This window comes from Parus major, chromosome 14 (assembly GCF_001522545.3).
Source record: "Parus major isolate Abel chromosome 14, Parus_major1.1, whole genome shotgun sequence".
NCBI lineage: Eukaryota > Metazoa > Chordata > Aves > Passeriformes > Paridae > Parus > Parus major.
The window spans coordinates 16142430-16158049 of NC_031783.1; the positions used below are offsets into that span (position 1 = coordinate 16142430).

The 15620-nt window shown below is 36.6% G+C and overlaps 1 protein-coding gene and 1 long non-coding RNA gene across 6 annotated transcripts in view; one reads left to right on the top strand and one right to left on the bottom strand.

Moving 5' to 3' along the window:
* Positions 1–15620, top strand: part of KCTD5 (potassium channel tetramerization domain containing 5) — a 32103-nt gene that overhangs the window by 10176 nt on the left and 6307 nt on the right. For 2 of the 4 annotated variants that reach the window (XM_015642469.1, XM_015642473.2), the window contains exons 5-7: positions 2642–2758; positions 8553–8678; positions 11168–11226. In XM_015642469.1, the coding sequence (XP_015497955.1) occupies positions 2642–2758; positions 8553–8678; positions 11168–11212 (288 nt within the window). In that variant the 3' untranslated portion in view covers positions 11213–11226. The remainder of the gene's footprint in view (positions 1–2641; positions 2759–8552; positions 8679–11167; positions 11227–15620) is intronic. The other 2 variants (XM_015642470.1, XM_015642472.1) reach the window with 2 other exon arrangements.
* Positions 1–15620, bottom strand: part of LOC107211037 — a 23942-nt gene continuing 8322 nt past the window's right edge. Inside the window, exons 3-6 of one of the 2 annotated variants that reach the window (XR_004499456.1) lie at positions 15044–15154; positions 9877–9977; positions 1121–1220; positions 1–619 (exon numbers count right to left, since the gene is read on the bottom strand). This is a non-coding gene — a long non-coding RNA (uncharacterized LOC107211037). Of the gene's footprint in view, positions 620–1120; positions 1221–8974; positions 9075–9876; positions 9978–15043; positions 15155–15620 lie in introns of those variants that run through there. The other variant, XR_004499457.1, reaches the window with a different exon arrangement.

Consider the following 15620-nt stretch of genomic DNA (forward strand, 5'->3'; position numbering starts at 1 on the left):
GAGATAAATGTTTGCCAGGCCCAAAGAGTGGTTCTTCAGATAAAAAAAACTGATACACAAAGGAGGGTGAACGTTACCCTGTGTGGATGTGAAGCTTGACAGCTGTGAGCTATGTGAATGTTTTAGTTTTTTTCAGTGCATAAAAATAGCTTTGTGTGTACATTAAAAAACACACTGTGAAATCACAAGATCTGTTATCTTTGATAGTTGGTGTAAGAAATTGACCGTACAGCTGCTTCATCCTTCACATTCCTAATCCAGCAGGGTATTTAAACTGCATTGGAGCAATGAATCTGTTAACTCGGAAACACAAGTGTCCATCTGCTAGCACCTTTTCCAGAGTCTGATGCTTACAATGGGAAAAATTGAAATAAGCACGTGCCCATTATCCTGTGCAGTCTCTAATAACACAACAAAGCAACATTTAAAAAATGCTCATGACACAAAGGTAGAAGAGAACATTTTGTTTATATTTGATAAAATGTGTAAGGTGCTAGTGACATGGAGACAGCCATGAGCCAATAGACTGAACAGGCACAGAGCGACCTTTTTATGCTTCAGTACTCCACTTCAGGTATTTCCAGGTCTGTTTGCCGTGCCACATATGTTGTTCAATTCCCTGAAAAAAAATCTCACTTAATACACAACTGTTTTTTGGCCAGTGCATGGAAAAAGGTTTTTCAACATTCTTCTTTGTCAGGGGAAACTAGTTTTTACTACAAATAGAGCTCCTTTACTTTTTAGTAGATTAAATGAGACCATATGTTTTACCTGTTCTAAACCCTTTGGGGCTGTTGTATTTGGGAGTGATACTGCTTTGACAGTGCAACTGCTGAAAGACCTATTATAATCTTTTATAGAACTGGAAGAATCCAGTGGTTTTCTTGGACATAACATCCTTGTTTCATCCAGCTATCTCCCTACTTCCGCCCTCTCCCATGTTGCACATATTTAGACACATAGTTTGAAGCAGATAAACACAACACCTGTATGATCTCATAATAGTCATTTCCTCACAATAGGCCATTCCCTCCTGTGTACTGCAGACCTGCTTGTAGCAGATGTCATTCACTTGAAACAGGATTAGAATATTGTGCATAAACAGTTTTATTGTCAATACCTTCAAACACTGTAGTATTTCTGTAATTTTTTCTAAGCCCACGTTGCTCAGCAGCATGTTGACTTTCAGAAGCAGTCTTTGAGGCAGCACCCACCGTGCTCTGTATGTGAAAAAAGATGGAATCGTCAGCTTTTTCAGAGGACTGTTATTCTTACAGATTGAGAGTCCTTGTGCTTTGAGCCACATATAACATGTACAGGTTGTTGATTTGGAAAAAAACCCCATGTTTTTATGCTTAGCATTTAAAAATTTTATCATTAAGTATGATTGTATATGGTTATTAAATAGGAGTTGAAGGTGCTGAACTGTTGGTGCACTTACGCAGATGTATTGATACTCTTTTCCAAACAACACATTTGAAAGCTCTGCTAGAACAGTACAAGTATGTATTAGTCCCAGTCCAAACTCCATTACCAAAAATTATGCTGCCTCACTTTTGTGGTTTATTTTGTAGAGATTTTTAGCTTTGATTGTTGCCTCTTCAGACAGTCAGAAAAAACCCCAGTATTTTGGCACTACAACAGAATAAAAAACTGTGGGCTATACAAAGTGGCTAAATGGAAAATGTTGGTCATGTAAATTTTAATGATTAATGTAACCTGAGTCTGACACCATAATGCAGTTGTAGGTATGTTCATGGTATGAGTAGGATGGTATTTAAATGGTGTCTTCAAAATTATTGACATACAATAGCAGAATATATGTAAAGTTACTATTCGTAGGCCTTCTCATCTGTCGTAATCTCTAGTTTACTCAGAATAGGCAATTGTTCTTTAACTCTTCACACTTAATTTTAAGTTCTAATCTCCCTAAAGTGCACTGACAGGCTATGCTTTAATTTAAATGGGCTAGGAATTGTCATGTGGTATTTAGATAAAATATGTTTTGTAATAAGAGGTTGAGAAATTTAGCTGAGGTTGAACTTTAAATTATTAGATGTTTGGACGGTGCTCTTGGTAGTGATTTTTGTGGGAACGAGACAGTTTTACACTCCAATTATTTTCTTGGGTCTTCTGTAAATTACTCCTTCTAAAGCTAATCTAGACCACTCAAAGTTTTTTCCTCTTGTTGACTTACATTTCCTTATCTGTATTTTATCAGTATTTGGAATAAGATTAAGCTCTTTAATACCCAGGCTTTATATATTGCTTCACATAACACCTGCCAGTCTTATATCCATGTTACCTTCTTCACTTGTCAATCAATGTGTGACAGAAAAATAATACTTACTTTCACAATGCACCAAACTTTGTTTATTGGAGTAGTTGGCTACAACACAGGTATATGGGGGGGTTCTCTGTCTTCTTATCAGTAACCCTTTACTTCCATCTAAATTAAAAAGGGCTTTGCAACTGCCTCAGTAAATTTTATGTTGAAGTGAAAGTTGTAGCTTGATAGCAACCTGTTCTAGTAGCAGGTAAGCGTTACCTGAATGTTTGAGCTCATCTGTTACTTGTACAATTTGGATAACAGTATGTGCTTCAGTTTTACAAAGGTTTCTTTTTGATTGATTATTTTCAGCTTGTCAGTATAGATTCCCAGTACAGCTGTGGCCGGGCTCAGCAGTCAGAGTTTCTGCTGATAGTGTCACGGGAAGTGAAAGGGGAAGAGAGATGCTTCCAGAAATACTGCAGTGAGGTGTGTCACACCATTCTTTTTGCCCTCACACTGATGTGCTTGGCCTCCTTGCATTTCTGCTGCTTTCAGATCATTCCACTTTTTTTCTAAATGTATGGCACATAGTAGTTTGTGTGTATTTGTGACTGGCTTTTATTTATATTCACAATATTTCATTACACATTATGAATGTCCACATTGTAAAAATAATAGAAAAACAACCTAACAAAATTCCCTGGGTTCTTTAGTTCAAGGTTTTTCTTAGGAAGAGTTATCTCCTCAATAGATAACTTCTTCTCCTTAAATTTTCCTCCAAAATTTATCAGCCTTTGATCCATACTTGTCAACTAAGAGGTACAATTCAAACCTAAGGAGCCCTGAAAATACAACTTTGAATTCAGTGTGTCCAGAAGGGGACATTTCTGGTAAACTGGGAAAATTATTATTTCATCCACCAAAGTTAAGTTCTGAGTTTGAACCCTTTATTTCTGGTAATGCAGAACATAACTGGAATAATGAATAACAGGAGTTTTTTATAAGTAAAATACAGAAGAGCGAAGGGAGAACAAAATGAACAGTTTTGAATCTTAGGTTGAAAAAAATTGAAATACTGTGTTTCCTTGGCTTTATTGTTTTGTTGCTTTAGGGTTTTTTTCCATCCTGGGAAATTTTCTTGAAATCCAAATGGAGAATCTTAGCTTTCTTCATTCACTTTTTTTTTTTTTTTTTTTTTTTTTTTTTTTTTTTTTTTTTTTTTTTTTTTTTTTCATCCTTCCTTTTCCCCTTGTTCAGCTATTTTGATTGCTGGGTTACTTCCAAATATTCATGAATTTGGGAAGGAGTTTTTGCTCTCAGTAATATTGGAGGCAGTTTCTGGATCTTTAAATACCTGTGCTGAATTTTGAAGTGTTGTATGTGAATTGATTTGGGAACCTGGTACTTTGTCATTTTTTTCATTAACAAAATGCCTGGAGGACTTGTTCTTTTTCTTGCAACATATATGGTTATTTAGTCTGGAAGATGAGTATGAAGTTATGAAGATAACATGATAGTGAAGTGACTTAATAAAAACAAAGCTTTGCTTATGATTTTATATGGACACTTAATAATGAAATTCTAGATTTGAAACATGGACTGTTATTCAGCTTTATTCCAGAATCTTCTTTCAATGTACCAAGCACTCTCTGTTTCTTGCAGTTGTATAGGTAACATTTGGAATGTGAAATGTGGGGTTTTCAGACTTCTGGCAACAGAGAAACAATTGTGGGTTTTTAGGGATGTGTAGGGTACAGGCAGAATGATGTTATTCATGTGTTCATGTCCTCAGAGTAAAAGTCAGCATTGTAAAATGGAAGATGGGGAGGACAGTGAAGAAATTAATGCAGGTATAAAATAAAATAAAAATTATAATTTAAAATAATTAAGCTTTGAAGTCTGACTCTTGGATTAAGAGACCTGAAATAAATATTCTTTCAGGCCTGGTGTCGGTCATCAGTGCTGAATTTTAAGAGCTGTTACGTGCGTATCTTCATAACCCTTTGCAAATCCTTTGGGAAGGCAGAACAAATGCATTATATGTCTAAAAGGCATAAAGTCTATTCTTAGATTCATACAACTTGATTCTCTTAAAAAAAAATCGAGTGGAGGATTTTATTTAATTCTATTAGCTGATAGTATAATTAAAAACTAAAAAATGGACAGTTTTTTCAAGCTTTCTAGTGTACAAGGAGTTCAGCACATCTGAAGTAGAAGCAGTAATATTCAAAGTACAAGAATATTTAAAATAGAATTTGAGAATAATTGGTACAGAATTTACTTGGTTTTTGATAATCAGACCATCACAAAATGGAGAAGGAAATTATTAGTGGTGAAGTAGAAAAGCTAGTTAATATGAGTAACTTTAGTGGTAAGCAGAGGAAGAAGAAGAAGAAAGAAGATGACTGGGCTGCTGTTTGTGCAAGCTGGAGTGGTTATCTGAGGCAGCAATACTATTGCTGAATTGTCAGGTAGATATACTATATAGATTTTGAATCAGTATTATTAAATCAATATAGCAAATCTGTATAGGCATGTTACTGAAACGTGTTTGGTTTTGAGATCTGTCTCAGTTCAGTTAGGCATGAGATTAGTTCACTTCAAAAATAAGGTTCCTTATTATGAGACAGGAAGTTCCTTCTTGTGATTTCTTTGTCTTTTCAGGAAAATTGTGACCTCTGTTGGCACATGAAGCAATAGCTGTATGTCTCTTGATTTAATAAAAATAAAAATAATTCTGCTTTCCATTCATGCCCTTTTTTAGCTGTAGCTGATAGTTTACTAGTACCTTCAACCTTTATTCCATGCAAACAGTAATGGATCCTTATCTAATGAATTTTCTGCAATAAGTAGCATTGCCGTTTTCCTGTGCTCAGTTCTGGCACTGTTGGGGCTCATAGGGATGCTTAAACAGGATCACACTGCTTTAGTAAAAGGAGTGTAATGAAACAGGTCATGGAAAGGTTAAACCAATGCAGAAAAATAGACACATGCATGTATATGTACATATGTATGTATATAAAAGCATACAAATCTATGGAATTTACAGTTTCAACGTGTCCTTTTATCCTTCCTTAAGTTCTTGGTAATTTAAGCCACATGAAGCAAAGTGGCTTCAAAACAAAAACAGTTTGTCCTTTCAGAAAGTCTGAGAAACAGTAGTCTGGATAATCTGAAATCCATTGACCTGTTTTTCATACCACAGATTACTCTGGTGTGTTGTGGCTTCTTTTAGGGGGTAAGATGGCAGTGGTAGTATGGGGGCAGACGGACATGGCAGGGGTAGTCTTCCAGGTTTTTTTACCAGCATTCTTCTTAAAGTGTTGTCACCAATACTGGGAACAATGAAGTGAGTTGGAATAGGAGTGCTAAAACATATTTCTGATCTCAGTTCCTGACAGAACAGATCCGTTCTAATCGGCAATCATTTTCCATTGTTTCTTTTTCTGCCGTCAGCCTTACTGTTGATCATTTCAGAAAGCTACAGTGACATTTCTAGCATGCAGTTGCTACTATTCAAATTATACATTTTTAGCTGCACACATATGAAACTGTTTATGAGAGTATCGTGAGTTGGAGTTTTGAGGAACTTGGGTCTAATTCTGCAAAAGTGCCTTTATCAACTGATCAGTAGTGGCAAAAAGTCATTCAATGTTTTGCAGTCAGCTAAATTAATAGTTCTACCCAACTGGCCAAAACTATTCAGTCTTCCGTGTCTCCTGAAAAGACTTATGTGCAAAAGGTTAATTTATGTAGTTGAATTATGAACCATTTGTTAGTAGCTACCCACTGAAGACCTGTCAACCTGGTTGAAGCAGGATTGATTATTTGGCTGATGTTTGGGTCTTGTATGGTATCTACTTTAAGAGAGGTCATTTGTTTCTTTAGAGGGTCAATAAATAAAGAAGTATTTTACCTTCTGGTAATTATCATAGCTTACCTAATAGCAAGTTATTGCCATTTTCCAAGAACAGTCAACTGTATACTAATTAAGTTTTATGCTTGAATTTTATTCTTCAAACTTCTCTTCAGAGAACGTGAATTTTGAGTGGCTTTATTTAAATATGTGTGCAAGCTTTCTGAATGTTTTCTAGCCTTTAAGTGTGTTTAAAACGTTGTTCAATGTCCTACCTTTCACCTTAATGATTGAAGCAGTTACTGTATTTGTTCTAAATGGTTTGCAATTGCTATATAGTGTATAGTGTAAACTTTATACCACTCTGTTGAGTTTAAGGCAACTTAACTGCTATTTTTTTCTGAAAATTTCTATATATTTTTGTTGATAGGGAAAACAATCAACAAATCATCTCAATATTTGAAGTAAATTTGGGTTGATTTTCCAGCTTTTCAGTATACTTTCTTAGTCCATCTTGTGCAACAAAGAAACTTATTACTCTGTGGGTTTTGTGATTCTATAATACACAAATATGTTATGGTGCATACTGCATAGTACTCATTGCGAAAGATTAGCTGATTCAACATCTCAAGGTAAATGAGGTCATTTATATGCATTGGTGCATCTAAGAAACCTGGGTGTTCGTAACTTCATTACACAGTTTAGGTTGAAAAAATGTCTTTAACATATTAATGTTTGATCAGCCTGTGTCCATTACTGATTATGTATATATTTTGCAGAACTAGAGTGGTGTTAGAAGAGGAGAAGGCAGGGTAGGTTTCTGGTGGTCACACTCAGTGTTATTAAAGTATGTAATTTGAGAGCGGTGAATTTTGATCGCTAGTACTGCTCATGGAAGGCTGAGCCTTGTATGCTGTAATACCATCAGGCTCCAGAAACTTTTTACAGTGCCTAGGCCTGGCATCAAGTTGATTCATTATGTAGACAGACTGCCTTGCTGCACTATGTAGACGTTGGCTTTGTCCGTCTGTGGAAGTGCTTGCTTGGCTGTCTTACTGCAGTTCAGGAACATTTGAACATCTCTGTCCCCTCCTTACAAAGTACAGTGAGGCTTTGTTTTCTTCTGACAATGCTATATGGAAGCTGCTTTTAACTTTGGTCTAACTTCAGTTTTTGTTGGGGGAATAATTTAATCCCTCAAGTACAACCTCTGGATCAGGATTTCATTTTGGCTTCATCTCTCATGCTTTAATAAATATTTTACTCTCTTTGATGTTCTTCTAGACTAATGGTAGTACATTATTTGCCTTCACAGAGATAACTACAGTGTTTTAAGTGCTGTTACCCTAAAAAAATAAGTTAGAACTTTTCTGTGTGGCCATTTCTAGAGCACTTAAATGGTATAGTAGAGATTTGGGAATAGGGCACTCTTATTGTATACGTGTGGCGATTTGGTGGAAAAACATAATTTGGGTAAGAACAGTTTTATTCTGAGGACTTTGTGCCAGTAGATCTGACATTATCTTGTAGATCACACATTGTCTTGTTGTGCTTTTGAAATAAAACTTTAAAGTAAATGAAACAGCTACATATGAGTTGAATCTGGCTTGGAAAGGCAGGCTATGTAAAGCTTCTAGCATTAAGTAAGTGTATTGTGTGTAAGGTAAGACAATTTCTGCCATTTGAAAAACATGCTGCATAAGAAGTAGTAGTGATGTTGAGTATATTCTTCTTTCTCAGTAAATTGTCATTTATCATTCAATATATATAGAGACTGCAGGAACTTGAAAATATGTCGCATTTCATTATACATGGCTTCCGCTTGTAGCACTTCCTTGATTAGCTTTCTTGTAGCAGTATGTGTGAATTTCAGATGTTAATCTTGATGTCCCACCACACTGTCTTGTTGTTTTCCAGTCAGATGCAAATACTCTGTTTGTGCATTCAAAATACGTTTAAATAGAAATACCATTATTCTGTAAGTAGTGATGGGTGTCCCTTCAGGCTGAAGAAGTTCCTGCATGCAGCCATTTACATGTAAATCATGTCACGTTAAGATACCACATATAAACTTTAAAAATTAACTTTGGAGGATAGAAAGGTTTCCAGTAAATAACAGAAACAGGGAACAGGCTACTTCTCCACTGGCCTGCCTCCACAATCTTTTCTTTCACAGGATAATTATAACTGTAAATCATTAATTCTGTAACTGTTGAGAAAAAAACCCTGTGTGTATCTTATCATCAAAGTGTGTATTGTCAATGTATTTGTCAGCATCAAAATGTATTTGCATTGAAGTGGAGATTTATGCTTCAGGCACAGCCTACAGTCTGAAGAGTGAGGAGTCTTTATACTAATCATGAGACTTTATGAAATTTGTTTTATGTGGAAATAAAATTTACTTTCTTTTTTTTCATCTTTCAGCTGGTCAGTATTGGTTCTTCCTATAACTATGGCAATGAAGATCAGGCTGAATTTCTGTGTGTTGTCTCAAAGGAATTGCATAACACTCCTTATGGCACAAGCAGTGAACCCAGTGAAAAAGCAAAGGTGAGTTACAAGACACTGGACTAAAGAAATGATGCTGAATTGGGTGAGCTTCACAAGTCACGATAGATCTACTTCCGTTCTGGACCATTATTTAATTGCTATTTTTTCCCCTTGTTCAAGACTAATAATGATTCCCTGTCCACTGTATGAGGGACTGTAAATGGTACAGTCAGCATGCATTTGTTATGCATGCCTGAATTATTTAAATACGATACTCCACTTTTTCAGTAACTCTTTTTTTCAGGTATTGGCAGATATTTGCTCTTTACAGCTGAGAAACTAGGTTTTGTTTCTTATACATTTGAATGACACTGGTTCAGTTGAAAACTGGTTTTCTTGCTTGACTTCAGCTGAAGAAATCTTACTGTCAAGAGTGGAACTTGAAAGATGCTATCTCTGTAAAACAGTAATGTGCAATATGTTATAAAATGAGGGTACTTGTAAATGTTTTCAGGGTTCTTCCAAGTTTACTTTCAGTAACCAACTTTACAAAAAGATTGTAATGGGCACAGTATCTTAGCATTTTACACAGTTGTATTTCAGAATTGGTACAAAGGAAAATGTAAATCCACAGCTGACTAATCTTAAGGCAGAGCAGTTCTGTAATGTAAGTGTATTCAGTGTCATAAGTACTGAACAGCTTTTATCACTGTATTGCTGCTTTGTATGAGGCAATGACTACAAAATGACAATGACAGACAAAATGCTTATACCTGTAGTTTGCTTCAGAGCTTTTGATTTCCCTTATGTAGATGGAAAACAATTGGTAAAACATCAAAGCTTACTTCTTCAAGAATCACCTTCAAAGAAATTGATTGTGAAATAATGCTAAGAATGGTTCTGAGTCTTGGTACTAAGGCCTCAAATAGATTAAACTTCATTGCTTTCTATGCTTTGTAACATGTTTATGGGGCTACACATATGGAATAATTTTTATAATTTGCACTATAAAAATACTCTAAGCTGTATGTTGGATCCCTAGTGAAATGAGTAACTTTTGTTCATCACTGTAGAGATATAACTTCCAATGGGTTGTAAAGGATCAATGTAGTCAGGGGTAAACAGTGAAACTGAGTAAGCTATGTCTTACTCCTTCAAAACCCTGGTTAAGGTCTGCTTTTGCCAGGATGCTTGAGGAAGACTTTGAAAGTTGACATGTTAGAGGTGTGTGGTGATAATTTAGGGCTGAGATACCTACCTGAAATAAAATGCAGAATTCTAGAGCCTAATAAACATCTTCATAAAGAACGGTAGTGCATCTTCAGGTAGTTTCAGAAGTTGCCAGAGTCACATTGCATCCTTAATGTAAAAGAAAATATGGATCAAATGCAAGTGTTAAAGACAAAAAACAAAAGCTAGTTGAGGCTGCATTATGACTGTGTAAATGGAGCAGCGCTGAGAGAGGCTGTCTTAGATGTCTCCATTAATGTGTTGCTTGGTCATTGTTTCAGAGAGGAGAGCAGAGCATCATTTGACCACTGCGATGAATAGGAATTACTGTTAATTTTGGTTTGAGATATAAACATTCACTCCTTTTGTCTGGAAGAGTTAAGCTGTTGCTAGCAATTAATAGACAATACTTGAAGAATAATTCTTTTATATAGTATTTTCTAAAAGATCATATTTTTGTATATTGGTATGTGTTGTGACTGGGGAAAAAAAGGAAAAATAATTATTTTTGTTCTTGAGAGGTTTCTGACAGCTGTGTTCAGGAATCTTGACTTTGGGAGATGTTGTCTCCAAAGTTCCCTCTTAGCAAGCATTATCTTCTAGTCTCAGTAGTGTCTGAGTTGGTCTTCATGAAGTTCATATGATAGAAATTTTGGTACCTACTTTTATATACAGACTAATATGTTCATGTACTGGGAGACTGAATTATAAGAAAGTCCTCCTATTACGTTTACAGCAGACTGAGTTAGAGAAAAAAAAGACCTGCCAGTATGTAATTTTTATTGACAAACACTTCAGTTTCAGTTAATAGTCCTGGATTTTCAGAACAGGAGAAAGTATCTTCAGATAGCCATCTAATCAAGCTTCACCTTCATTCATTCTTAGGGACTTTTTTCTTGTGTTTTCTGTTTTTAGTTAACAGCATAGTAAGTTAGTAGCTGACTTCTGTGTAACCTGCTAATACACCTAAGCAAAGGAAATTAATCATAAATGGTTCCACTGGCTTTTACTGGTAGCCTGTATTCCCACAAGCAGTCTTCTCTTTCGTACCACTTTATTGACCTGGCTATTGACGTCTATCTGCTGACTTCACGATATTTGGAAGAGGAAATTGTCATGAAATCTGTTGCATTCCATCTTGTAATGGTCAGCTGTCTTACTTTTTTATACAAAGAGTGAAGGTCCCAGGTAAAAGTGAATAAATGTCATTGCCAGATGCTTCAGGTGTAAGTGGATTGTACTTTGTTGCAGCTCTGACTCACTTACAATCTCTTCTTTTCCCTTCCTTCTATACGTGCTGCATGCTGCATGACACTCAGAGTGAGGATGAAGAAACGGATTACGATATGAATGACTCAGATTAAGTGTAAATGTCATGGTGAGCACTAGCTGCCCTAGGATTTTAACCAGATGCTTTTCTGCCCCATCCAATTCCCACCCCCACTAGTGCTGTCCTTCGGCTAGTCCTGGTGGTGTGTGTGTGTTTGTGATTATAGTTGTGGAATGGTAGGCAAAGATAGAATTCCTGTTCTGGATATTGCTTCTTTGACAGAATAATTTGTGTTGCTTTTATAAACTGTACTGTGAGTAGTACCTTTAAAGCTTTGCTGAGAAGGAAAGTTCTTCATGTAGATTCTAGGGCCAGAATTGCTTTTCATTCATTAATTTCTTTCTTTTTTTATGTGCACCAGCTTTTCTGTCAGATAGGTTTTTTACATGTAGAGGCATCTGATAGAAACTTACTGTATACATTTTCACTAAATATCTGATTTGGCAATAATTTTAACAAACTTGATTAAAGTGCCACATAGTTCAAAGGTGGTCTTAACTGATAACTTTGAAACTAAGAATTTTTTTAGTAAAGATGTGGCAAATACAAGTAAATAGTGTCATCTTGGTGCTACAGTTGTATTTATGACAGGAAGCAACTCTGGGGAAGGATCCTTTCCACTGTAGTTTGACATCTGATTGAAGATCAAGTTACATTAAAAGTCACAAGTGGAAGAGCACAAAAAAAGCTTCATCTGAAAAAACAATTTAGGCACTTTTCCTAATGTGTCTTTAAGTACTACTCATATTTATTCCACTCTCTAGTTTCCAGAAGGTAACATAACATTGAATGTTCAGTGTTATGTTCTGGGTGGTCACTTGAACCTGTATAAATTAAAGATAGGTACCATTGCATGAGATTAAACTTCAGCTTTTCACCTGTATACCTGAATTTTTTAGCTGTAAAGCAGCCTTACAGTTATCTCTGAAGTTTGGACAATGCTCTCACACACATGGTGTGATTCTTGAGGCTGTCTTGTGCAAGGCCAGGATAGCCACTTAATGATCCTTGTGGGTCCCTTTCATCTCAGGATACGCTGTGATGCTATGAAGTCGCTGCTTGTGGCTGCAGAAGAACCGATATTATTTTCTGAAATGATGCTAACAGAAGCTACTGCTAGGGTAGTGTAAAGCCTTTTGCCAGGTCTTCAGGAGTGGCTGAAAGGAATGTGTCAAATCTGAGGCTTTATTGAAGCAAAATAAACTGGCACTCTGCTGGAATTTAATGTAATATTCTTAAGCTCCCTGAGAGGCACAGCCCTTGAAACACTTTACTATCAGCAGTAGCTTTATTTTGAGTGGGAAGAAATATTTTTCATGTTCTGCTTCTCTAAGAAGCAATCACATTCAGGTCCCTAGAATATGAGTGTTCATTCAGCATTGTTTAGAATTTTTAAGCCGGCTTTGGATCTGGTGCACCTATAGGGAAAATAGAACAGAAATACGAAAATAAGGAAAATCCTCTATACAGCAAGTCTGTACTAGAGTTAGGACAACCCCCAGTATCAGTACAGACTGGGTGACAGATGGATTTACTGCGGCATTGCAGAAGACTTGGGGATAATGAATTTGAGCCAGAAATATTTGCAGACTAGAAGGCCAGTTATCCAGGACTGCAACAAAAGATGCATAGCCAGCAGGTTGAGGGAAGTTATTCTCCCCCTCGACTCTACTCTCACAAAATCCCACCTGGAATGCTGCATCCAGCTCTCAGATTCCCAGTACAAAAAAAAACTGTGAGAGTGGGTCCAGAGGAGAGAGATGAAAATGGCCTGTGGGCTGGAACACCTCTCCTGTGAAGACAGGCTGAGACAGTTGGGGTTGTTAGGTCTGGAGAAGAGAGCCCCAGGGCCAATGTTACTGCATTTCCAATACTTAAAAAGCCTTATAAGAAAGGTGAAAAAAGATTTTTTTACCAGGGCTCATGGTGACAGGACAAGGGGTGAGGTTTTTAAACTGAAAGAGGCTAGCTTTAGATTGGATATAATGATGAGCATGCTTTTTACCATTAAGGTGGTGAGACACCTGGCACAGGTTGTCCAGAGAAGCTGTGGTTGCTTCATCTCTGGAAGGGTCCAAAGCCAGGTTGGACAGGGCTGGAGCAACCTGGGATAGTGGAAGGGTGACCTTGCCCATGGCAGGGGTTTGAATGAGATGATCCTTAAGATCCCTTCCAACCTAACCCACTCTTGTGATTCTATGATTCCGCCTTCAGTAGAGGTAAAGGTTACAAAAGAAGTACCATGAAAAGTGTGTTAAAATATTGCCTGATGGAATAGACTTCTCTGCTTTATCTTGGGATTACTGGCTCGATAAAGTGTGCAAAATTCAGTGTCCAGATCTGGCTCAGCTTTATCTTATTGCATGTGCTCCTGATGCTACTGAAAACAGTTCTAAGTCTATTAATCTTACAAGTACTTTTCTAGGAATGAATGAACTCAAGCACTTCATATTAAATCGGGAATATTAACAAAATTAATATATCCAGTATTATTTTCTAGTTGCACAGATATTTGTTTCAGCCATGCTTTTGTCTCTGTTGGATATGGTTTCACTTACTGACTCCATTGGCTGGGTCAGACTGTTATCTCTGTTGTGGGTGTCTACTCCAGCATTTTGTTCTCTGCTCTGATCAACAGCAAATACTTGGGGAAGGAGTTTAAGTATGAAGCATTTATGATTTATGATATCTACTTCTGATATATTTCCCCACCTTCCAGTAAAACTCAGTCTGGGAATTTGGGCTTCAAGCCTTCATCCAGATCACTGTATGGAACCTACAATGGCACTGTAATACCATAAGCTGGTATCAGTGGCACTGTCTTCTGTAAGTTTATCTAGTCCCTTTTGTATGTATTATACAAGCAGTTACTGAGTAATTTACAAAGCCTGTTTTTTTCCCCACAGAATTCACTTACATCTTTCCTGCAGTTTCGTATGAAATGCTTTTTGCTTTAGTACACATAGACATGTGTAACATTCATGAATTATCTTCATGAAATAAGAGGTGTTTGCTTCTAAAATGTACTGTAAAGCATGACATGGCTGGTGGAAAACATCTTTCTGTATTTTGGAAATTTTTCAAAGTAATTGCACTGACATCTGTCTTCATAACTTCAAAACAGTAAAGCTGAATTTGAAATGGAAAATAACTTTGTACGCACAAAGCTGGATCCAGGTGTAGGAGGGAGTACAGTGAACAAGTTATGAAGTGGATTTTAAGTTTTTTGGCTAACACCAGACTGCCTCTGAACTGTCCCTGAGCTACACAGATGGTAATGGGTGTTTTATGAACTCCAGCCCTTAAAAAACATCCCATGGAGCTGGGCAAAGCAGGTGAGGCCTTGCTTGACTTCAGTCACTACGAAAGATAAAATAGCCATTTTAACAGTATTAAAAGGAAATCAAATACCTCAACTTGTAAAATTTAAAACCATACTTGAAACTGCTGTGTGAAGCACTTGCCAGCCTTTACCTTACAAGCACAGAGACTGAAGTGTTTGTATATGCTGGCAGATTCTGTGGGCTGGAATGTGTTACTGAGTGTTTGTTGTAACATCAGGCTGCACGAAGATCATAATAGAAGGAAATTCCATCTTGAGGGTAGCTCTGCCATTGTTTAGGGGTTGTACTTTTGCTTGCTTTCAGCTTCTGAAAGAAAGAGCCCTTCCCCATACTAGGAAGACAATCAAGAAGCAAAAGAAAATGAAGTATCATAAAACTTTTACTCATTGATTAACATTCTTAAGTACTTGTACTCAGTACATTTGAAGCTTTGCTTAGTGCTTTGTTTGCCTTTTGTCGTGACTGGTTCTACAGCCTGCTGACACAATTCTGAAGTACTACACAGTAGTACGACACTTTACCTTGTTATTGCTGGTTGTGATTCAGTTTAGAGCAGCAACATTAAAATATTTTTGCTTGAACAGTCAGTCCCAACACTTGGATCCTTTCCTCTTTGGAGGAGTCAAAAAAAACTGAAACAGAAAAGGAGAGAAAATAGTCAAAGTGGTAGTAGAATGGGTGTCGATTTAAATCTTGCCAGGTTGTACTTGGCCTTTAAAAACTTTGTGCATTGTTGCACCCAGTGTTCCATTTCTGCACATTTTGATTTACTAGTTCATGTTTTCAGTACTAATTTATGGAATACAATTTGCATCTGAAACTTCAGAAACTTAAGGACATTTTACTGGAACAGGATAAATGAAGATTCAGTTTCTAGAGAAGTACCCAGGTTAATTTACTACATAGGACCTCAGGATCTTCTGAACTAAGCTGAGGTGCAGTGGCTTACTTTTTAGAATTGCAAACTCTTAAGTCTTATTAATGTATTAATTATTTATATTAATAATACTCAATTCCTAGCAGTATTTTTACATCTGATTTAATAGTATTTGAAAGTAGACATTGTACATATCAGTCTGTCTTTTTTCAGATTTAAAG